Source organism: Lutjanus erythropterus, chromosome 19, assembly GCF_056507025.1.
Source record: "Lutjanus erythropterus isolate fLutEry1 chromosome 19, fLutEry1.hap2, whole genome shotgun sequence".
Classification (NCBI taxonomy): domain Eukaryota; kingdom Metazoa; phylum Chordata; class Actinopteri; order Lutjaniformes; family Lutjanidae; genus Lutjanus; species Lutjanus erythropterus.
In genome coordinates this window covers 3,375,193-3,398,885 of record NC_139335.1, presented here as the reverse complement: position 1 = coordinate 3,398,885, position 23,693 = coordinate 3,375,193, and the positions used below count along the sequence as shown (strand labels likewise).

Below are 23,693 nucleotides of genomic sequence, written 5' to 3'. Positions count from 1 at the left end.
ATTTTCAGTAGAGAACATGTGTCTTCTGATCAGTGTGTCGGTCTCAGACTCAGGTGAAGCCAGAGCTCCTGGTGTTATCAGACAGATTTTAAGTCCTTGTTCAAGGACAAAACTGTGGAGTGAGCCGGGAACGCAACCAGATGCCAAAATAAGCAATACATGACATCTGTATGCGCCCTCTGTGAGCCAAAGGAGCAGCCTGAGCAATGTCACTCACTAACAGAGCTTTGAACACTGTCTGTTTGCAGGACACTGATGACAATATTAGTTAAGTGTAAATATCATGCATTTTTAGACTGATCGACATAAAACAAGTCTTCAGTTTGAGGTCTGTGCAGGGTCAACATATTTTAATAAAGATGAAGGTTTGTACAAACTGTTAGGTGAAATTAATATGATGTTTTGAATGTGTTGTCATGATGGATGATACGTGTTATGATGTGTTACTGCAGGATGGAAGTGACGGTTTGGTGATTTTATTTAACGAAAACTAAAAAGCAGATTTGAGATTTAAAGTTCAATGTTGACCTTGGTAACAATCTCACTCAGGATCCATTTTGTAGCTGATCAGGAGCTTTCGATTGCATCCCATGATCTTTCTGATTATTTTGGCCTGCTTGCCATGGAATTGTAGACACAGTACAAGTACAGATACTTGTGTAAAATAAAACTGTTAAGCATAGAAGTATAAAAGTAAAAAGTTGTAGGACATTTCTACTTACTTTTTTCTGTTCTTACATTTATGTAATTTTTAGCGTTTTAGTGTTTTTTTTTATCTTGCTTATTTTTTGTCTTGTCACATCTTATATTATATTTTGTGTTGTTACGTCTTTTACGTTGTTTTTTGTTTGTCTTAGTCTTGTATAAGTTCTTCATCTCGTTCCATCTTTTTTGTCGTGTTACCTTTTTGTAGAGGTGGGTGCAATGGATCACAGCTGTCCCACGTCCTGTATGGATTGCCCCGAAGGTGCAGAACGCATGTGATCCATGGACTACATTTAACCGTCATGGTGTGAATCACAGCTTAACTGTCGCTGTTACTTTTATACAAGTACTTATACCCAAGATTTCAGTGCAGAGTTGCAGGACATATGCACACTGTGGTGCATCTCTGTGAACAGCGACTGAACCCGTCACATCGCCTCAAGTGAAACCCCGACTGTGACTTTCACTGCCGGTAGAACCTGACTTTTTTTCTTTCTCCTCCTTCAGGTCCCTTCCACTTGACCCGGCAGCATCATGGGAGGTTCCACCTCCTCGCTCGTCGAGGAGGCCGAGGGTGATGCGCCCCGGGGTGCAGCTCTGCCCCCCTCCCCCATCATGGGATGTCTGAGGAGCAGCCAAAGCACCTCCCTCCCCCGGCAGCTTCCCAGACCTGGCAGGCACAGAGAGCGCAGGTAAGATACGAGCACGCACACCTGACATCATCCCAACAATGTGCCGGCCGCTCAGCAACGAGTGATGCAAGTGTGAAAGTCAAAAAAAAAAAAAATCTCTAGTGGGGGTAGTGAGGGACTTTTACAAGACATTTCTCTGTGCTGCTCTGATTAATTACTGCAAAATGATCAGTCAATTACTCACCTGCTGAGCTTAATTTCACCTCATTACCGGTGTTACTAGATGAAGGACTAGACGATCTCCTGAATAAAATATGTGAGCTTTGCTGTGTAATGTTTTCCCTGAAAATTAAAGGAGCAAGGAATTGCAGGTGTTTCCCCTGCCCCCTCCTCCTTAGACTCAGGGAAGCTCTGCAGGCTACAGGAGCTCTGCAGGAGCTCTGCAGGATGAGTGCAACATCGTAAATTGTCAATAATTAGTGAGGATGAGTGGTTATAACTCTGTCAGCCGTCTGTCCATGTAAAGTTAAGCTGGTTATCCTGAGAACAAAAGCCCACTGCTCCGAAAATACATATCGTTGTCTTCCTTCCTTAGTGACTTTTCCTGCAGTTGATTCAAATTTTCCACTGAAGGGATGTGCATGCACAGACCTCCATCTAGGGTGTCCTTCCAGTGGATAAAACATGGAAAATTTAGCTCTAGGGCTCCCTTGGAAGCCACATAAAACAATTTTGATTTAAACCAAGGATTGGAACTGTTAGACCAAAAAAAGGCATCACGTATTTCACTGCATTTGTGCCACACTGCATACAGCTGAAGCCCCGCTGGGTGACTGGTAAATTGAGACCTTTCTCTTCCTGGCAAATGTGCAAATCTCACCGCTGCACCGTTTATTCACCTCAAACAACCAATGTACCAGCGGCATGGTTGTTAGCTGTGAGCTAGCCAGAAACGGACACACTGACCTTGTTTGTGTTTGTGTTCAGCTCAACCTCTGACTGATCTCAGAACTCACCACCGACTCTGGTTTCTTGTGTTATTTCCCTCCGGTCTCTCTCTCTTCTTTATAAGTTTTTGAAGCAGTTTCATAAAGCCGTGGGACGCCATCAGGGTTTCATATAATCAGGGCTCAGCTTGTGTAAACTCAGAGCTTTTGCCTTCAGGCTCAGTTCCCTCTTCGCTGCCAACACTGTACTAATTGGCCTGTTTATCTCATGCTGCATCTTTCCCACTCATAAACAAGACCTCCAGATACTTCAGTTCCTTCACTTGGGACAGCAACCTGCTCCCAGCCACCTTTTCACTGACATTTCTGGAGGTTTTCTTGGAGGTGCAGACACTCGTCCCAGCTGCTACACGTTCGGCACACTGGCACAGAGCACCCTGGAGGTCGCACTCCATTTCAGCCTCTGTAACCATGTTATCAGCAAAAAAACAGCGATGCAGTCCGGAGGTCGCCAAACCGTGTCCATCCATGGAAATCATAGAGAGATTTGCACAGAACGGGTTATACGGCATTTCAAGGGATCAAATTAGCAGATCTGGAACTATGGAGAGAAATATTTCTCAGTAGATGTGACAAAGAATCCAGAAAGTTCCAGAGTTGAGTCCCGTCCTTTTCTGTATGTTGGTCAACTTCTTCTTTTCTTGTTATGCAGTATGTTATGTGCCAGGCTTGTCTATGATGAAAAAGAAGACCTCATTCTGAAAATGTTTAAAAAATGTGTGGCCTGTAAAAGAAACGCATAGACCATTTTTGTGCCAATGACAAGATTACTTAGTAGTGGGAAGTAACTAACTACAAATACTCTGGTACTTAAGTAGTGTTTTAAGGTATCTGTACTTTACTTGAGTAAATTGTGCAGAAATGTCTGTACAGCCTCAAGAGCCCTTCTGGTGTTCAACTTCAGTGCAGGGAAAAACTGGCTAATGTCAGCAAAATGATCGATGTAGATTAGCTAGTTTGTTAGCTGGTGTTTCGCTAACATGAGCTATTTCAAGATGTGACAGTTTATGATGCTTTTACAGGTCAACCAGCAGCATCTTTAAACCATCTTCATAGTTTATTTTCCTTTTAACAGAGACAAGTCTAGCACACAACATATCTAAGTACAGGAAACAAGAAAGGAAAGTTCACTGAGGTTCTACCAAGCTCCCTCAACTGTTATTGGAGGACAGAGCAAAAAGGGGTGGGACTTAGGGGCAATTGAGGGTTCTGGGTATTACTTATCCAAATAAATACAAAACGTTTCTTGGTCCCATTATGATGATTTATTAATGTTATTACACCACGTATTGCACCTTAAATGTGACGGCTGAATGAAGTGGATCCTTGATTTATATTCTACACTTGAGAGGACGTCTTGGACTCGAGCATGTGATCATGAATTTTTCATGAATCGGTCGATATAAAGTAAACCCCAGCCTTACTGAGTTTTGTTCAAATCTCTACTTATTAATAATTACTGTGCCTCTGTCTAATGTACTGTCTAGTATAAGTCTGCTCTGCTGCCACATTGTCCCTGCAGCCTCCATCAGACGTGGTCCTAACAGGAGTCAAGTTACTCCCTGACAGGAAACGTAACGCTACCAGGGAAATCCCCAGTGATTGAACTGTAGACGGGAGTCTGGAAAAGCACCCGCGAGCTTTTCCAGGGGGAATTTGTATCTGCAAGTCGCTCACATTTCATTCGATGCATAAATGGACCAGAAATTACATCTTAAAAAAAAACAAAAACAATGGCGATGAGGTTTGATTTTTAAAAAATGTGAAGTCATGTAATCATCGCTGGTTTTGATCTTCTGTGCAGGAAGTTCTGTAAATGTCAGGAGTATTTGTGGAGCTGTTTTCTACGTGTTTACTATGGAAGCCCATTTAGGCAAATGTGACGGAAAAAATAATGACAAACGTTTCAATAAACTTTGACTTCTGGACTTTACTGGGATTATTAGAAATATAGAGATGAGCCGACCCAGACTGGCCGCGAAGCTGCACCTCAATCCAGCTGAACACCCGCCTGAGCCGGATTGAGGTGCAGCTTCGCGGCCACCCGTTCTCCTTCTCCCTTCCTCGCTCCTCCATCCTGCTAACACTACTGTGGGAGGAGGAAATGGAATCGATGTTTCTGAAGTTCGATAACCCGCCCGTGGCCACACAGACTAGGCACAAGTTAATTTGCTGTTTTGCAGTGGCAAAAATAACGACTGCACAGGTGTAAGATAAGGCCCTCTACACTAGTTATTGTTTGCAAAATAAAACTATTGATAGGTGTTTCAGGAAGTAATCATTTAGGAAGTTTTTGCAAAAACCACCCACGCAGTAACAAAGTTTTTCTGCTTCATTAATTACCACCAGTGATCAGAAGCTCTGCGTCACAGAAACACCTGCGTCTTACAGAACGTTTGCACTGCAGTAACCTGTCCAGGTTGGACTCTGCTGGAAGTTTCAGGCCTGATGCCAAAGCTACTTTGAGCGCAGCTAGAAAATGTGGGCCAGCCTCCACACAGATGTCCCACTGGCTCCTCCAGTCTAAATTTCCCTCTGGATGCCACCACACAGATAATCTGGGTCTGTTTTACAGTCGAGGCCTCTGAGCACAATGACGAACACGAATCTTAGATGTAAAACAGTGTTTTTGAAGCAGATTCAGTGTGTTACAAAGGAGTGAACACACACTCTGTACACTGATCTTACTGTGCTGGAATAAACACAAAGAAGGTAAGAAACCAGAAATATTATACTGTGAGGAGCCAGTTGAAGAACAGTTAATGTTGTTTCTGTCGTGCAGCTTCTTGTATCATTTCCATATTCATGCATTTTAATTTTCTCCTCCAGGCCACCGCAGGGTATAGAAAAATGCAAGGACTGCTAATGCACCCATTTTTATTTGGATTTTTTCCTCATCTTCACAGCTTTTTCCTCCTCTTCTCCCCTTGGGACTTTACAGTTACATAAAACCAGAGTTCAGCTTAAGACTGATGTCTTTTTGCATTACTTTGCTATAGGCAGATATTTGAGGTGTTCTTTTTAAGGTTTTTTTTTTTGTGGTTGGACATGATTTGTCCACATTCTCCAGAATAGGTGATTTATTTGGTGCTGGAGAAAGAGCCTGATTCTAAAGTATTGTGTTTTCTCCGCAGTTTTTCTTCCGGTTCGATGCCCATGCAGAGGAGCCAGTGGGCTTGTGGCTGTTGTACTTTCCTCAATGCAGCCGGCGCTCCCCGCTGTTCCATCTGCGAAGCCCCTCGGCGACGAACCGACACGCGGTGGGTGTGGCCCGGGAGCAGCAGGGAGGACAGCTGTTGGTCGTGCCCTCGCTGTACGCTGGACAACTCCCCGGACACTCTGGCCTGCTCTCTGTGTGGCTACATGGGAGCGCTGGACCGTCCCCGGGGCTCATCTGAGGACCAGCCGCGGCCCCAGCGCTCCAGCAGCTGCTCCGGGCCCCTGAGGCCCCCATCGGCTGAAAATCAGAAACAACCCGAAGGTGCAGATAATAACAGCCTGACGTGGGAGTGTTTGAGGTGCACTCTGCAGAACACCCCTACCTCCATGTCCTGCTCTGCCTGCGGCGGCCCACGCAAACTGTCTCTTCCCCAGATCCCCCCCGACGCCCTGCTCGTGCCTGAGGTCTGCGACCAATCAGGAGCACGACCGCCAGAGGCTGCAGCGGGGGCGCTCTCCCTCTCCATATCAACACGAGGAGAGTGTTTACCAGTGGAAGCTTCATCGGCGCTCAGTGCAGCAGCTCAGAATAACCCTGTTCCCTGCAGCCGCAGAGAGGTGCCCCCTCCAGATGTTTGCCTCAGCCAAACACATAACTTAAGTCCTTCTCCATCAACCCTCGCCGTGTCACAGCTCGCTGCTCAATCAGAGCTCCCGCCCGGTAGACGGCTCAGCATCCTGAAGGAGGAAATGTCACCGCTGTCGCCTGCAGCCGACGCCTCTGCGTCGTTTCCAGCGGCAGGGGTCGTCCCCATTAACAGGACAGAGGAGTGGTCGTGTCCGGCATGCACGCTCATTAACAAGGTGAAAGCCAAACACTGCCTGGCCTGTCACACCCCTCAGCAACACGTCACACAGCTCAGAGCACCTCCATCCGCAAAGAGGAAGGAGAGCATGCTGGTGGAGGCGCTGCGACAGAGTGATGAAGGAGAGGCCAAAGAGCTGTGGGAGAACATCGTCAGCTTCTGCAGAGAGGTTCGTATAGACAGATGACGCAAACACACAGAGGTGCAATTATAAAACCATAACAGTCCAGTATGGCTGGACTCCCGGTGCAACAGGTCACAAAACTCATGGTTTGGATTGTATCACGATTTTGAGTCATGGATTGGATAATTTTTCGGATCAGCAAAAAAAGAAAAAGGTGGGATTAGGGTAAAATTATTATAGTCATCACCATAGTAATGCAATGGTAAATATAACAAAAAGCCTGTTTTGTTAAATACATTTAAAACAAAAAAAAAATCATAATTAATATCTCTAATACAGTCATCTAAATATTTCATCCAAAAACAAACTACATGGCACCTTAATGCAACCTAAGATCTGTCTAAAAGCATTAAAATAAGTTAGACAATCCTGACAATGAGATGAACACATCAGGATTCTGAAACACTCAAAACATTAACAACCACTTAAAGTTTTATTTACCAAAATGTTATTTTCTACATGTTTAACAGGTGAATCTACGTATTGGCCAGAGCTGTGGCTCAGAGACTCCTTGTCTCCTGTCTCTCTTCTGTCATGTAGCCTGTTACAGTGCGGTTCAGTTGTTTCTGTGATTTGATTGGCTCTCTCTCAGAACACAGTGACGTTCGTGGACGACAGCTTCCCTCCTGGTCCGAAGTCTGTCGGCTTCCCGGTGGACGACAGCGTCCAGCATCGGGTCAAGAAGTGGCTTCGTCCTCAAGAAATCAACTGCTGCAACTTGAGAGACCGCGCGGTAAAGTGGTCCATTTTCCGCACGCCTCGCCCGTCTGACATCCTGCAGGGACTTCTGGGTAACTGCTGGTGAGCCAATTTGACCCGACACATTGTTGAAGCACAGAATGCATACGACGAAATCCACCCAGACGAAGTACAAACAGGAGTGAAACCAAAAACATCCAGCGGCTGTCACTTCCTATTTAATGTCCTGAAACTACAAATATTCTGGAAATAAGAAAATATTCATTAATTAGTTAGAAGTGTTTGTTTTAACTCAGCTCGACTCAGCTTTGTTTGTATAGCACCTTTCATACACAAAAAACTTTGCAAGAATAAAACTACAATGAAACAATAAAAAATGGCATAACAGGACAAAAAAATGATGTAAAAGATGTAACAAGATGAAGATGACAGAAAAGACGTAACAACTTGACAAAGACATAAGACAAAACAACTATTCAACAGGACTAAACGCTAACATAAAAAATATAAGAGGAATGTAAGAAGAGGTCGGTACAGTGTGGCGTCTGCGTGTCTCCGCAGGTTCCTGAGTGCCTTGGCTGTTCTGGCTGAACGTCCCGAGCTGGTGGAGAAAGTGATGGTGACTCGCTCGCTGTGCGCTGAAGGAGCCTATCAGGTGCGTCTGTGCAAAGACGGCTCGTGGACGACGGTGCTGGTGGACGACATGCTGCCGTGCGACGAGAACGGACACCTCCTCTTCTCTCAGGTGAAACACTCAACTCTAAGCAGCGCTCGACTGTATGTCCCACTTATTAAGTCATTACATTTATTCTAAAATTTCCTACATGATTTCATGCTTTGCTAAATGATTCTTTGCTATATCTTTATAATAAAAGTATTGTATCATTTAATATTTCAGGTATTCACCAGATATCCTGTTTTTAATTACCACAAATCATTATTTTTTTGTGTCAGATGCTGTTAGCAACCAGGTTTCAGTGGCAAATAGTGCTATTTGCCACTTGGACACAGAAACATGGGAAAATAGGATCCGGGTTGAAAAATATTGAAGTTAACCCTTTAAATCTAAGTAGAAATGAACAATCTGACTCTGTCTTCAACAGAATTCTTGCCACAAGCCGCAGCTGACGTTACACCAGTTGTCTTAGGATTTTTCCATCGTCTCTTAATAAGTGAGGCGGATGCTCCTCTGCCCGTCACCTGATGTGATTTTTAATCTGTGCCACAGGAGATAATTACTTAACGAAAAACTCTCCTAATCCTTTTTTCCTGCTTTTCCCTCTCCAGGCCCAGCGGAAGCAGCTTTGGGTGGCTCTGATTGAAAAAGCGCTGGCCAAGCTGCACGGTTCCTACTTTGCTCTGCAGGCGGGTCGTGCCATCGAGGGCCTGTCCACGCTGACGGGGGCCCCCTGCGAGTCGCTGGCCCTCCAGGTCAGTGCCACCAACCCCAAGGAAGAACCCATCGACACAGACCTCATCTGGGCCAGAATGCTGAGCTCCAAAGAAGCAGGGTGAGTGTCAGGAGAGTCCGAGGAATGGAGGGGAGGGGAGGGTGGTTTTAAAGCTTAATCTGTTCAAAAATTCATCTTTCATCCTTAGCTCTCTTTGTGCTGCTAGTTTCCTGATGGGGGCATCTTGTGGAGGTGGTAACATGAAGGTGGATGACTCGGAGTACGAGTCCCTGGGTTTACGTCCACGTCATGCGTACTCTGTCCTCGACGTGAGAGATGTTGACGGTCACAGGTGAGGTGTTGAACTTTCTCAGGAAATATGCAGCCAGATTAACCCTGAACACCCTGAATCTATCACCCTCCACACCGCCTCCCACCGATCATTTCCTCTCCTATATCGTTCGACCAAAGTCTCCTAACATGTTGCAGTGAGCGAGGGACAAAAAACCCACCAACACCTGCTAACATCTGGCTTTTTTCTTCAGTGGGAAATGGCACAATCAGCATTCAGTCCTGTGTTACATGACTCTGCAGTAGTTACGGGTATTATTGTCTCCAGCTCCGATCAGCAGTAATATAAACACAACATCCGGGTTGACGTGCTATTTTCACCCCTTTTTGGTGGAGGCAACAACGAGTCATCGCCTCTCATTGCTTTTCATCCACATGTGCTGCTTGACTCAGTCCGTCTCGCTGCGGCAGCCCAGCACAGCGGCGTCTGCAGCTGCTTGATGGAGTGTGTTTACTGATGAAGTGCTTCTAATTAGTCAAGCAGCTGAACAACATATAAACATTTTATTTCCTGCAAATTCTTCACGATAAAAGTCCCCCCTTATTTCGTTATCTAAAGCCTTTAATTATGAAGCAGCAAAATCAGGAAATGTTTTCATCAGCAGTAACTCCACATGACTCCTATCAGCTGAAAGTGAACACAAACAGTAAAATGAGGCAGATAAGTCAGAGTACAAACAGCATCACAGAGAGGAAACTACACCTTTAAGCCGCAGAGATTCATTCGGAAGCTAAAAGTACTGAGAGCTGAACACACATGGCATGGAAAAAATTAAGAAAGTCCAGACCAGCAAGGTTTTCATGTCTTTGAATGATGATATGCATCTCCAGTGAATTAAGGAATGTATTTTTTCTAATCAGGGTGGGGATGTTTTGGAAAAGGTACAGGAAATTCGGTAGCAACATCACCCCATGCCTCTAGATCTGCCCCTGCCTGCAACTGACATAAGGAGGGTGGTCAAATCTGAAATGACACGATGAACTCCATGTTTTCTGACCTACGCAGGCCACAAAAAATGTATGTACTTTATTTTTAGCTTTAATTGTTATATATCGAACATCTGCTTCCTGCTTCAGATTACTGCAGCTGAGGAACCCGTGGGGTCGCTTCTCCTGGACTGGACCGTGGGCGGACGACTGGCCAAACTGGCCTCCACACCTGAAGAGGGAGCTGTGCGCCCAGCGAGCCGAGGACGGCCTGTTCTGGATGGACTTCTGGGATTTCATCAGGTACAGTAGATGAGGAGTTAACAGACTAAAACAAGCTCCTGTAGTTATGATGTTGTAAAATCTGATGGCGACCATGTTGCATGTGTGCGTTTGACCCTGACAGGTACTTTGACTCGGTGGATATCTGTAAGATTCATTCAGACTGGCAGGAGGTTCGAGTTCCGGGCGTTTTCCCCCGAGGAGCCGACGTCCCGGTGACGGTGGCGTCCATCACGGTGCTGGAGAGGACGGCTGTGGAACTGGCTTTATTCCAGCAGGGCAGCAGGTGGAACAGCATGAATCTTTATTTTACAAACACAGAGAAATCAACAATAATAGATTGTATGTAATCAGATTACATAATTAGATTACAAAAAAATAACCAACTATAATCAGCTGAGATTATTTTTAAATAGACAACTAATGTAAAGGCTGAGGTTCTACCCAGAACCGTTTGCTTCTGAAAAGAACTTTTTTGAAGAAAGGGTTTGTCAGCAATTCTAATGGGTTCCATTTAGAACCCACTGATTCCAAAGAACCATTTTTAGAGGAAAGAGTTCCTCAAGGAGTGTTGAAATACTTGAAGAACTCTTAACATAAAAGGGTTCATAATATAAAAGGGACTTTCAGAGTGTGTTCCGGATAAAACCCCTAAAATATAAAAAGGTTCTCTGTAGAACCCCCTTGATGGGTTCTAGATAAAAGCCTTGGAATATCAAAGGTTTTCGGCAGAACCCTCTGGGTTAGGTCTTGTTGGCAACCTTAGAAGATGCAAAGGTTCTGGATACAACCTCCAGAGAGGTTTCTGGGTGGAACCATTACATCAGAAAAAGGTTTTCTGTTGAAGGGGGTTCCGGTTGGAACCTTTCACAGATGGTTCTAGGTATAACTCTTTATGTTGGGTTCTAAGTAGAACTTTTAAGAGGAACCAAAAAGGGTTCTCCTGTGGGGAGAAGCTGAAGAACCCTTTGGTTCTAGTTATTTCTCAGCGTGTAAACTGTTCTCCTCCTCCTGGGTTCTCAGGCGGTGGGACACAGCAGAGAGCCACCTGCTGGATCTGTGTGTGCTGGTGTTTCGTGTTTCCTACGACAGCTCGGGGACGCTGGCGTTGGGTCGCCTGCTGGCTCACAGCCGCCGCTCCGTCAGGAGGTTTGTGGGCTGTGACATCATGCTGGAACCCGGCGAATACGCTGTTCTCTGCTGCGCTTTTAACCACTGGCACACCGCCGCCACCGAGGGAACAGGTAAGAACGCCGACATCATTAAAGCTCATTTTTATTTAATTTTTCTTTGTTTTATTTCTTATTTAAAACTGACTTGAAAAGAAATAATTTTTTAGAGGATATATACTGCCGAAGCGTGTGGCGGTGCACCAGGATCAACGACATCCCTGTGTTGATACGAATGATGTTTGTTTCCCCCAACTTTAAAAAAAAAACAAAGTCTGCATTTGTTTTGGTCTGATGCTCTGGTGCTCTACAGCGACCTCTAGGCTAAATGTCGCATATAGGACCTTTAAGTTTGTGACAAGAGTAAAATGAAGTGTTTTTGCTTCTCACTTAAACTGAAATTAAAATGTGTCTCAGCTGGTTGATAAAGGCAGCCTCAGAGCTCATGATAAAAATCTGTGTTTTCAGCGAGCTGCAGCAGATCGGAGGTTCCTGCTTACATGCTGGCGATCTACAGCTCCAGACTGGTGATGGTGGAGCAGATAACGGCCTCCAACACCACCATCGCCGACGCCGTCATCCAACTGACAGAAACTAAAGGAGAGAGACACGAGGTGAGGCTGCGTTTATTTGTAAAAATCAGTCTGATCTGTTATATTTCACTTTCTCTGTTGTTCAATGACCAAATCCTGCTGGTAAACGTGTTGATGAGGGGCTCCTGAACGCATCGTCAGAGCCCTTTTATTTGGTTTGCTCTCTGTTTATGTATTAGTTCTAAATAAAGGATGGATTTGTCAGAAAAATTATGTTTCACTGCCAAGGAATAGATTAAAAAACAGCTATTTGACATAATTTTACTTCTAATTTAATAATGAGAGAGTAGTGCTGTAGAGAGCAAGACAACAAAGGAGTCAAGTATTTTTGATTAAGTCCATAATTACTTAATTATTTATTCTTTAAGGATTTATACATATTAAATATATGTAATTTATTAAATGTTTTGGTTTGCTTTGATTTAATTCACAACTTTAAACAATTTAAAAATGTTTTAAAAACCTTCTAAATCCAAACCTCACAGTTAGTATCAGGACTCTTACTGCAGTAACGGACCCGAATACTTCTTCTCCCTCTGGCGTCAGGGTCGAGAGGGGATGACATGTTACTACCTGACTCACGGGTGGGCGGGGCTTATCGTCATGGTGGAGAACAGACACCCCAGACATCACCTCCACGTGTCGTGTGACTGCAGCGACAGCTTCAACGTGGTGTCGACACGCAGCAGCCTCAAAGCCATCGACAGCATCCCTCCTCTGCACAGGTTCGCTGCAGCACGTCGCTGTGCAGCACGCCATTCATCAATCAATCATCAATCAGAGCGACAGGGAATTACTGATGACAAATGATTAATGAAGACAGTGTTTTCAATTTTTTTTTTTTATACTTTTGTTTCGAGACATACATGGAACAACATAATAATAATAGTAGTAGTAGTAATGATGGCAGAGATAATAAAAAATAATATTAAAAATATTAATGCTACTGATAGTAAAACTAAATTTAAAAAAAAAGATAAAAAGGAAACTAAGATAGTAAGGTGTTATGATGATGTTACTAAAAAACTGAATAAAAATAGTAGTGTAATTGTTGGGGACTATTTTCAACGGCGGATTAATCCACATTTGGTGCTTTAGTGAGTATTTAGGGCAGCAGAATGGTGTGTGTGTGGTATTGAGTAAAAAAAACTACAGTGTGTGTGTTCATGGTAATGAGGGAACATGTCAGCTGGTGCAACAGTGTGTCTCATTAATTTGTTTTTCATAATTTTAAGACAACAATGAAGCTCTGTGGCTCAGAGGAAGAAGATAAATCAGGCTGTGATGCACACACACACGTTCACTGTTTGTTTTGGTCTGAACATGAAGAAAAATCTGAATATCAACAGACTTGAGACCAGCAGAAGCAGTCAAACAGACTTTTTTTTCTCGCTCTCTCTCTCAGACAGGTCCTGGTGGTTTTGTCTCAGCTGGAGGGAAACGCCGGATTCTCCATCACACACAGGCTGGCTCATCGTAAGGCCGTGCAGGCTTCTCTGGGAAACTGGAGTCCCTCGAAGGCAACACACAGTCCTGCTCTGAGCCCGGAGACTGCAGGTCTTCATCAGCCTCGACCGCTCTGACTGCTGACCAGGAAGTACACAGAGTCGGCGCTGGAACTGGGAGGAAGCAGATGATAGATCTGTTTCAAACATGGAGGCAGCTTCTGTAAAAGAACAGACTCACCGTCGTGTGACTGCTGCTATGAAGGAAAAAGGGCATATTTCCCATAAACGTCGAACTATTTTGCAAAGAGACGATCATATTTAGTGAACAGGCTGTTTCCAAGAGTCAGAGCTCCTCTGAGACAGAAAGAATCTCACCGGTTGAATTAAACCTCAAACTTTTTCATGGTTGAATCACATAAGACAGAGGACAGAAGACAACAAAGAGGCGGGGAGGGGCATTCGAGGCCGCCTCAAATAAGTTGTTCCCTCCCCTCAGCCACCCACAAGCAAGACAAGCCTTTGGTACCAAACTTTGCGTTTTATTAACCAATTTATATTTATAAATATTTGAAAACCTCAACATTTGGAGTCTCTCCAGCCATGCATGAGACCTCCATCCTGATACGACTGCAGACATGCAGTGCTCCACATAAGAGAGACCCAGTTGATTCAGCTGGCATTTGAGAGGAACGTAACCTGAAAATGCACAACTGAGTGTAAGAGTTCTCAAACAGCAGTAAGGTTACCCTATGCCCTCCAATTAGATTTGTTCTGCAGTCGACTCTACAGAGAGGTGATCCACTGTCTGCACCAAAGGGACTGTTTATTTGGCTAAAAGTAGACTAATAAGTGCTTATAGAGAGAAGAAGAAGTCCAGAAATTTGGAAATGAGCATAGTAGCATATGCAGTTCCCTCGCCTCTAAGTCAAGTGTTTTTTTTGTTACTCACCTGAAATAAGCAATATGGCTTTCTGCAATTTTCAAATTGCAGGAGGTGCAATATTTATATATCATTACCTCTAATATTGCAGATCGAATCGCAATTGCAATATCAAAGTCTAGTCAAAATTGTTCAGCCCCAGCTCTGTTTCACTTGAAACGATTCCAACAGCAGGCGAGATGACCACAAATGTTTAAAAAGAATTTGCGTGTAAAAGAGGGAAGCATCTGATGATGCACAGGACACTCTTGAAAGCAGAGAGATGCACCGCGCTCGACGACTCGTGTGACCCCGTGACGGACACATCAACCGGCATCTTGGGCGTCCTTGACCCACAAAAACAGTAGATGTGAGGTGTTAATATCTATGATGGTGAGACCACTGATGATGATGACAGCATTCATATATTTAAGTGAACTGTAAAGTGTTAACAGTTAATATCTTGATCAGTTTCAAGTTTAAATTTGCCTTAGAAATGAAAAAGCTGTGCTTAGGAACTGGTATTGTTTTAAAAGTATCCTTTTAGCACTGGTAAAACCTAGTCTGACTCTCAGGATACACACTGCTGGTATAAGTCCTGGCTTGTTAAAGCAGCGTTGCAGTGTCTGTGTTTTCAGAGTCCCAGGGGAAGACACAAATGAGCCTTTTGTTTTCTCAGATTGATTTATAGATAAAAAAAAATGTTGAATTTTCCACCCAGTGAAGCACTTTTTCACCAGAGGCCATAATAATGAATTGGCAGCTGTGTGCACACATTTTATTTTAAAACTGTAATCCTACTAATAATCTCAATTTTTACTTAATGTATTGTAATCTGATTACATTTTTTCATCTGTAATCTTATCCTTTTTGTATCCAGATAACATAATCCCATTACATGCAATCTGTTACTCCCCAAACCAGCAGGTAAGTGATAAAATAAGGGTTTTTTGAAATGTGTGTGGACTGACCCTGTAAGTCAAAAAGTGAGATTATGTCTTTCTGTCTCCAGAGCAGCTCTTCCTCCAACAGGAACAGAAATTGCACATTCCTCCACAGAGACATTTAGAGCAGATCTTCTGAGTGAACACATGATGCACTTTATATTTTACCAACACATTTCTGATCACAGGCTGGTCTTCAGGTCCAAACTGTCTTAATTGCACTGGTGATAGATCAATAGAAGTTATTCACGTAGTTAGTCGTGTCTGAACTGGCTGCCAAGAATCCTCACAGGAACAACACAGACGTGGTGTTTATTCTCCTCAGTATTATTCAGTCGTACTGCAGTCTGTAACACGTAGGATGTTTAAATAAAGTCTTAGCTGTAGAATGGAGACTCGCTGTGTGAAAGCATTAGCACTTTATGGACTTTATGCTGGATTCTTGTGTTTTGTTTTAATGGAGATGTTTAAAATTGCACAGTGGAGAAAAATATTTTGTGCTTATTTATCCAAAACCACGGTCATATTGTTAGAGACAACATATAAACTATGCAACTGTTTGAAAGCTGTTATAATGCTTCGTCAATTAAAACATGTATAGCTCTTTATCTTTGTCTTATCTATTATATTTGTGGTCTTAAGATAGAATTACAATTTATTTACTTTGTTTTTCCATAAACCAAATTTTAATAATAATAATGATAATAATAATAATAATAATAATAATAAATATATTTTATTCTATTTTTTTTTTACTAAACACAGGAATTATAGCCTGCATAACTGATATTTTCACAAATTCATATGTTCATTATCTTTTACTGTAATATTTAATTTTTGGGACAAAAAGGACAGGATTTGGGACAAAAGTTTGTAAAGCCCCAACATACCATTTGCACACTGTTACACCACCAGTTCAGATGGTGTGCACGCGCATGTGAATGTGGCTCTAAGCTAATGATCAACAGCAAAGGTTTAGACTAAAAACATGGTGTAAATGACATCTTTCAAATCAACTTGGCATGTCAGGACTTGAGGAGGCTTGGATTACACCAGATGAAAGCTGGTCACCATTCACCTACATTGTTTGGGAGATTCTGCATACCTGTAAACTCCAGCACTGTTTTGTGGACTTAAAAACTAAACCTGACTTTCAATCGGCATGAAAGTGAATAGTAATTGAATTTTCATTTTTGGGTGAACTATCCCTTTAATATCATAGTCTTGTCCTTATCAGTGAAATTATGTCAGTTGTATTATTAACTAGTTCACATATAAGTGTTTCTTATATCAAAAGATGACTAGTATATTTCAAGTAGTTTGTGAGTTATGATGGAAAATGTAAATGTCTCCCCTTAACAGCAAGCTTACTCATATTGGCTGTGTCTACATGGGAACCCTAGTTACGGAACTCTCGCGAGATTTGTAAGCGTTGTTTCTTAATTTTACAGGTTATAGAAACTGTTCATCTTTCATATTGTAACAACGCTGAGGTTACGATTTTTGTGTGTTTAGGAACGGGAAAACCACAGGTTAAGGTCGGAGAAAGATCGTGGTTTGAGTTAAAAATAATAAGTCTCGCGAGATCTTCGCGGGTTCGGAGTTCTCATGTAGACACGACGCTCCGACGTTGGGCGTGTAATCTACGTCACAAACCAAAACCAAAACATCTGTTGGCTGCAGCTAGGCAGTTAGCTACCGAGCTAAATAACAAGGAACAGCTCGTCTTTACGTGGCACAGACTCTGCTAAATACACCGTTATCTTCATCTAGAGTGACGAACAGCAGCCACACAGGTATGTCAGTCTAATGGTATTAATTATGTTTTGTTAACGTTAGCTTAATATGTCATGTTAGCTAGCATAGTGTAACAAATACTGTGGTTTCTTAGCTTCACACTGGCAGCCACTGTTCAAAACTGCGACATAGGACTCGGACATTTAGGACAACATAGATTAGAGCTGTTAGCTTCATCTTATATATTAACATTAGTGAGATTAATGTGATTTATTTCAGTCTGTTTGGTCTCTAAAGATGAACTATAGAAACAATAACATGTCCACACAAAAACCAGGCACCGTGCTGTCACTGTTCATGTGGCTGTCCAGTCAGTGTTGATGGTTAATGTAGTTCAGTGAAGCAGTAAATCCTCAGTGCTGCAATATTCACCAAGAAAGCTGATAGTCCACTGGACATTTCTTGGACTAAGTGTTGGTGTTTCCTCTAAACCTCCTGACTTAAATGTCATCTTTATGCATAGTGGATGAAATTCAGAGTTGCATGTTATGTTGTAATTAGCTCATTATCAGGTAAAGTAAAGAAATTAAAAAAAAAAAATCGTCACAGACTTTATGTTTATGTTAATGTTAATGAACTGTGTGGTGCATATAAAATACACTACAGTACAGTAACTAAGTGAAAGTACTTTGTTAGTTTTCAGATATTTCTACTTTATTTGAGTATTTATTTTTGTGGCAACTTTTTATTTTTACTCCCTACATTTGAATATAAATATCTATACTTTATACACCTTACATAACTCGTTACTTTAGTTTTAATGCAATTGAGGGGAATTATTGATCATTTTTATTTTGTGTAATCACACGCCTCCTTCCAACAGCCTCCTGACTACCCAGAGGAGACAAGAAATCCAAGCTGAAACAGCTGTAGTTCTTCCTTCACACCAGTGACCTCACCATGATGTCACTATGACAGCACACAGCTCTTTCTTCTCAATATAACACACATACACACTCAAGAATTCATTGCTTCAGTTGACTGCAATTACCATCAGCACTGACTGGACATCCACATGAAAATTGCTGCATTTTTCCCTCAAGTAAATTTTTGAAAATGTCGATGTTTATCAGTCAGGATTATGAACACATCACAGCTGCTGTGGGATGATGACCTCTTACATGACATTAACTTCATCTCTGTTTCATCTTGTTTTTATCTCAGTTTCTGTCCTGCTGTCGGTCAGACAGAGTGTCAGGATAGGGAAGCAAAGTGAAGAGGCAGCTGCCGCAGGTGCAGCGAGCCTGGTGGACAAAATGTCGGAGAGTCCGGAGAAAAGCGCCTCGGTGTCGGCTCAGGAGCTGAAGGAGCAGGGAAACCGCCTGTTTCTGAACCGCAAGTATTTGGAGGCCACTGCCTGTTACAGCAAAGCCATAGTAAGAACCAAGTGATGGGACACATATGTCACAGCGTTCAACTTCAAATTTCTTGAAGACGTCACTGAAGTGAAATGTGTGCAGTTCTGAGGAAAATTATTTCATGCAGTTGTTTTTGTGCATTTTCTCAGTGTAGATAATTTGTCTCCAAATGCCTTGTTGAGTCTCCATTTGATGTGGCGAGTCTAAAGTTTAAGTTTTATCATCTAATACCATATGATTATTAAAAACAAAGTCAACAGTCATTTTTATTCAAGATCAATGGGCCTCATGTGAGAACATTTGCATATTCTTATCTTAAATTTCTCCTACTTTTTTTGTACAAAGGGCTCATACGAATATACCATGTCAGATTCAGCAAATCCCTTAACTTCAGATAACTGTGTAAATAAGACTTGTACATTTGCATAATAAACACCCCAATAATACCATACAAGGCTGTGATTCCTGCTGCATATGTCAGGAAGTGTTCATTCATGAAAATGGCATCAAAGAGTAGAAAGAAAAACTTTACGAGTTCGGAGTTTAAAGTTCTGCTTTCAGAGATCCATGAAGGAAAATCAGTGAAAATAAAGGACCTGATAAAGCAAAGAACCCGACCACAAGGTGTCAGCCTTAAATACATTTTCTTTCTCAGTGTCAGTGTAAAATTCAGTGTTTGCATTAGTCAGTCAGGTAGTGTTCAGTGCCACAGCATCCCTGACGTCATGTTACTGTACACGTTAATGATTCCACACAGGGAGGTTTGCACACAAGGAGAGCTTCACCTTTGTGGTGAAAAGTTGGGTAGATAAATTCCTACAGCTTTTGTCTTTTCCTGTTTCAGAGCCACAGTCCCTCTGTCCCAGCGTACTACACCAACAGAGCTCTGTGCTACGTGAAGCTGCAGCAGTACGACAAGGCGCTGGCAGACTGCAGACACGCTCTGGAGCTGGACAGCCAGTCGGTCAAAGCTCACTTCTTCATGGGTCAGTGTCACCTGGAGATGGAGAACTACGACGAAGCCATTGGCAACCTGCAGAAAGGTACGAGGGATTGTAGCTAGAGACACCTAAATCTTGATTTAATGGTTTTTTCCACATGAGGGCAGAAGAACTCCACAACAAACGGAAAAACATACACCTCAGACCAGGGCATGAATTTGCCTCTTGGTTTGGCCCTATGCCCCTCAAAATATAATTTTCCCTGCAGCCACAGTGGCCTTGATGCCCTGCCCACACTGCCCCAGCTGATTTCACTGCTTTCTCCTCTGCCTCTTTTCCGTAAATACGGTTTTTAGACACCAGTTTGTTTTGTTGAGATTCTTATCGGGGGAACATCAAGTGAGATGCTGCACAGAAAACCAGTGGTGCTTCGATTTAAGTGCGATGACTGGCAATAAAAGGGTTTTAAAAGAGTGTTTATGTGCCGTCTGTTAATAGAGACAAACAGCTGGATGTGTGTTGATCTCTTCTTCATTGTGCCACTGGCTGCACCATCTCTGTAAGGAAGCTCATTACTGCCAATGTGATGCAAAAACATCCTCTAAGTAATTATAAGGAGAAACTGTCTCAAAATAATGACTTACTATCCTACAAAATTTAGTTATTATCTCAAAATAATCAAGGAATTAAGGTAATTTATTATCATTACACAACACAAGCCTATACAACAAAGTTAAACTATTAAGTATTATCATCTCAAAATAATAACTTATCTCAAAATAATTATGTATTAATTAAAATAATGACATATTATCCCATAATAATGACTTATTAATCAAAAATAATGACTAAGTACCTCGAAATAATGAGAAACTTTCTCAGTATTAACATCTAAACCAAAGGTTGAGTGACGTTGGTTCTAAAATGATGAAATTCCAGGCCTGCGTCAGACATGACTTCAAAGTACAGAGCAACATTATCATCCTGAAGTTTGATAATGGACAAATCATGTTTGCACTTTTTCCAGCTTATAACTTGGCAAAGGAGCAGCGGCTGAACTTTGGTGACGACATTCCCAGCGCTCTGCGGATAGCGAAGAAGAAACGGTGGAACAGCCTGGAGGAGAGGAGGATCAACCAGGAGAGCGAGCTGCAGGCATACCTCACCAAACTCATCCAGGCTGAGAAAAAGAGGCAGGTTGAAACCAGAAAACGTGTCGCTCTGACACAGATTATTTCGTTTTGTCCTCCCAGAATTATTGTTGTGTGTGTGGTTTAATCTGCAGGGAGCTGGAGGGCTGCAGACAGAAACAAGAAGACAAGTCAGACGACAGCAGAGTCCAACACAATCTGAACGAGATCCACACAAAACATGTAGGTTGTTTTGCCTTTATGTACCCTTGTTCACCTTGTTCACAACCAAGACTGATTCTAAAAAAAAGTTGGGTTGCTGTATAAAACCTAAATAGAACAGAATGTGATGATTTGCTAATCCTTTCTGACATAGATTCAGTTGAAAACAGTCCGGTATTTAATGTTTCACCTAATCAGTATAAGCTTATTCTGAATTCAATTCCAGCAAAACATTTCATACTAGATAAGAAATGCGGAGAGAAAAGAAAAAGGCCCTTTTTACACAGCCTGATTAAGTCGGGAATGTTATAGGTTCTGTCTTTTAAGTCGGCCGTGGAGGCAGTAGCAGAGCTGAATTGACTTTTGTGTTAAAAGGATGAACCGGCAGGACGGAATAGGGTGGAGATGTTGTGGTGACATTTTTACGATGTGTTCTGCGTGTGTCCAAAAATGTCTGCAAATTGGGGCGACAAAGAAATCCGGGAGCTCCTTACCCTCTGAGAGAAGGACGACATCAACAGACATACAGCAGTGACAGTTAAGGCCTGATGTGTGTGTTACATGTCACACTAGACGCTGATGCTGTTGTGTCACGTCTCTTTTGCTTCTGGAACAGAAAGGCTAAAGACTTTTGTCAGAAAGCAACAAAAACAGGAGCTGCTGGACCGAGTTTTCTCCCCAGTTTGCAGACATTTTTGGTTTGTGTTCTTCCGGGTTCGTACAGGTGCTGGAAACCCTTGAAAAGGCTTGAATTTTCATGTAATGTTTTCAAGGTTTGAAACTGCTTGTGAGTAACTGACCTCAGAGTTACATTCACACATTTTTGCACACCACTTTTGTGATTTGCACAGATTCTTATCCTGTTCTATACCGATTTCTTACTGCATATTCTGTTTTATACTGTCTTGAGGACACTTTACCACCTTGTCTACCTCAGTCATCTTCTGCACAGACTCTTATACTGTTATTTTACTGCACATCCTGTTTTTATATTGTTTATCACCTTGTCTGCTTCAGTCACCTTGTCCTTGTTCCTTCTTTCTTTTCTTTCTTCTATTTTTATTTATTAAACTTACATTTCTGTTATATTTTTATATTTAGAAATAGAAAAGTTGGCAGCACAAGGTAGAGAAACTTAGCAAATTGCATTATACTGATGACTTGTATATTATTACTTGTTTGTGGCAATAAAGCCTTTGAATCCTTGAACATGCGGTTTGTACTGAAGACTCTGAGTGAAGTTATTCTGACTGAAATATATATTAATCCTTGTCATTTCGTGTTTACTTCAGTTATAGTTGTGTGTAATACAATGTATTCCTCTGTTAACCCTTAATCTGTTTATATTTGATGTGTTTTTTTTCTGCAGGACAAGTATCTTTCCGACATGGAGGAACTGTTCTGTCAAGTAGACGAGAAGAGGAAGGTCAGTGTTGATGACTGTAAAACATCAACTAGAAAGTGACAAAAAGAATCTGTTGATGAAAAAAATAACCTGCTATGATGAGTAATGAGTAATTTCAGTTATTATACAGTAATCGGTTCGTGTTTGTTGTGTGTTTGACAGAAGCGTGAGATCCCAGATTACCTGTGTGGAAAGATCAGCTTTGAGTTGATGAGAGAGCCCTGCATCACTCCCAGCGGTGTCACTTATGACAGAAAAGACATTGAAGAGCACCTACAGGTAAAAACTAACCCACAGACAGGTGTGTGTTCAGGGTATCAGTCACAGCTTAATGCAGTCAGCGTCTGGAAGTACTGGAGGAAAGACTCACACCCTTTACTCCAGTAAAAGTACTAATGCCACACTGTTAAAGGAAAAGCAGCAAATCTACACGTCTGTATAGCTGGAAGCATTAAATATTTTTACATGAAAAATGTCAGTTCAGCTGTACTCGTTGTTGGGTAGTTTAATTTATATAACAAAAAAAGATTTTCTTTAAACTCTTCATATGTTTTGTGTGTAAAAACCTGAACCTTAAAGCAACTAAAGCTGTGGCATAAAATGAAAAAGACTCAAGTAAAGTACAAGTACTTCAAATTTGCAAGTTATATCCCACCACTACTACTTTGATCTTGACTGTTTGATTGGGTTGTAAATAAGTAATATTAATAAATAAAACTCACTTTACATTGCAAATTTCATGCAAGAAGACGTAATACTTAATGGTGAAAGAACAATGACACTCAGAGTAACTAAATGACAGTAAGATATGTTTGTTGTTCTCTTGCAGCGAGTCGGCCATTTTGACCCGGTGACGCGCACTCCTCTCACCCAGGATCAGCTCATCCCAAACCTGGCCATGAAGGAAGTCATTGATGCTTTTATTTTGGAGAATGGATGGGTGGAAGACTACTGACCAATGAGAGGGAGGAAGGGAAGTTATGTTGACTGTTCGTGGACGGAGACAGATCAGTGTGTTTGGTCAGGTGTGCTTCATACGGGCTGCCGCTCTGCAGCTGGTTTAACTTCAGTTTAGAGTTTCTGAAAAGTTCAAACCTGCAACAAATCACAAGCTTTAGACTCAACTGTATCTGTATCAGCTGTGTTTTAACATCAAACAGCAGGAAAACATTACTCTCATAGAAAAATAAGCACCTGGAAGCTCATCCTCAAGCTTTTGGCGACCTGCTCCTTCATTCAGGGTGTCATCTGAAAGCACGGCCCGACACCGACTACACAATAACCTTCATGTCCACCAATTTACCGACAGTTAGAGCTCTTTTTCAATCAAATTTATTCATATAACACAAGTCATACATCCAAGTGCTTGACATAAAAAACATTTGAACAAACAAAACAAAAGTGCAAGTGGAAGTCAGCCAACACTAGACAAAAGCAAGGCTAAAGAGATGTTTTAAGTTTTCTTTTAAAATATCCACTCTCTGCTCCCGTCAGGTCCTTCGGCCTAAAAGAATCTTAAAAACTATTCTAAAACTAAGAGGTAGCCAGTGAATCAATCAATCGA

The 23,693-nt window shown here is 42.1% G+C and overlaps 2 protein-coding genes across 2 annotated transcripts; both read left to right on the top strand.

Moving 5' to 3' along the window:
- The first annotated feature begins 1,219 nt into the window (after positions 1–1,219).
- Positions 1,220–14,143, top strand: LOC146309068 (calpain-15-like). The gene is made up of 12 exons (XM_084745045.1): positions 1,220–1,397; positions 5,479–6,538; positions 7,146–7,354; positions 7,814–7,997; positions 8,540–8,763; positions 8,870–8,995; positions 10,072–10,224; positions 10,328–10,489; positions 11,227–11,447; positions 11,841–11,986; positions 12,512–12,690; positions 13,371–14,143. The coding sequence occupies exons 1-12, from the start codon at positions 1,240–1,242 to the stop codon at positions 13,546–13,548; spliced, it is 3,000 nt and encodes a 999-aa protein (XP_084601171.1). The 5' UTR covers positions 1,220–1,239; the 3' UTR covers positions 13,549–14,143.
- A 2,790-nt stretch (positions 14,144–16,933) lies between these two features.
- On the top strand, positions 16,934–23,388 carry LOC146309067 (E3 ubiquitin-protein ligase CHIP-like). Its single transcript, XM_084745044.1, has 8 exons — positions 16,934–17,072; positions 18,238–18,449; positions 19,276–19,474; positions 20,400–20,569; positions 20,662–20,745; positions 22,094–22,150; positions 22,292–22,408; positions 22,959–23,388. Exons 2-8 carry the CDS (start codon positions 18,330–18,332, stop codon positions 23,082–23,084), a joined length of 873 nt encoding a protein of 290 aa, XP_084601170.1. The 5' UTR covers positions 16,934–17,072; positions 18,238–18,329; the 3' UTR covers positions 23,085–23,388.
- The last annotated feature ends 305 nt before the right edge of the window (positions 23,389–23,693 follow it).

Coding starts and splice junctions, on each gene's coding strand:
- LOC146309068 (XM_084745045.1), top strand. CDS start 1,240: ATGGGAGGTTCCACCTCCTCGCTCGTCGAGGAGGCCGAGGGTGATGCG. Junction 7,355..7,813: donor GGACTTCTGGGTAACTGCTG/GTGAGCCAATTT, acceptor GTGTCTCCGCAG/GTTCCTGAGTGCCTTGGCTG. Junction 10,225..10,327: donor GACTTCTGGGATTTCATCAG/GTACAGTAGATG, acceptor TGACCCTGACAG/GTACTTTGACTCGGTGGATA.
- LOC146309067 (XM_084745044.1), top strand. CDS start 18,330: ATGTCGGAGAGTCCGGAGAAAAGCGCCTCGGTGTCGGCTCAGGAGCTG. Junction 19,475..20,399: donor CATTGGCAACCTGCAGAAAG/GTACGAGGGATT, acceptor CACTTTTTCCAG/CTTATAACTTGGCAAAGGAG. Junction 22,409..22,958: donor ACATTGAAGAGCACCTACAG/GTAAAAACTAAC, acceptor GTTCTCTTGCAG/CGAGTCGGCCATTTTGACCC.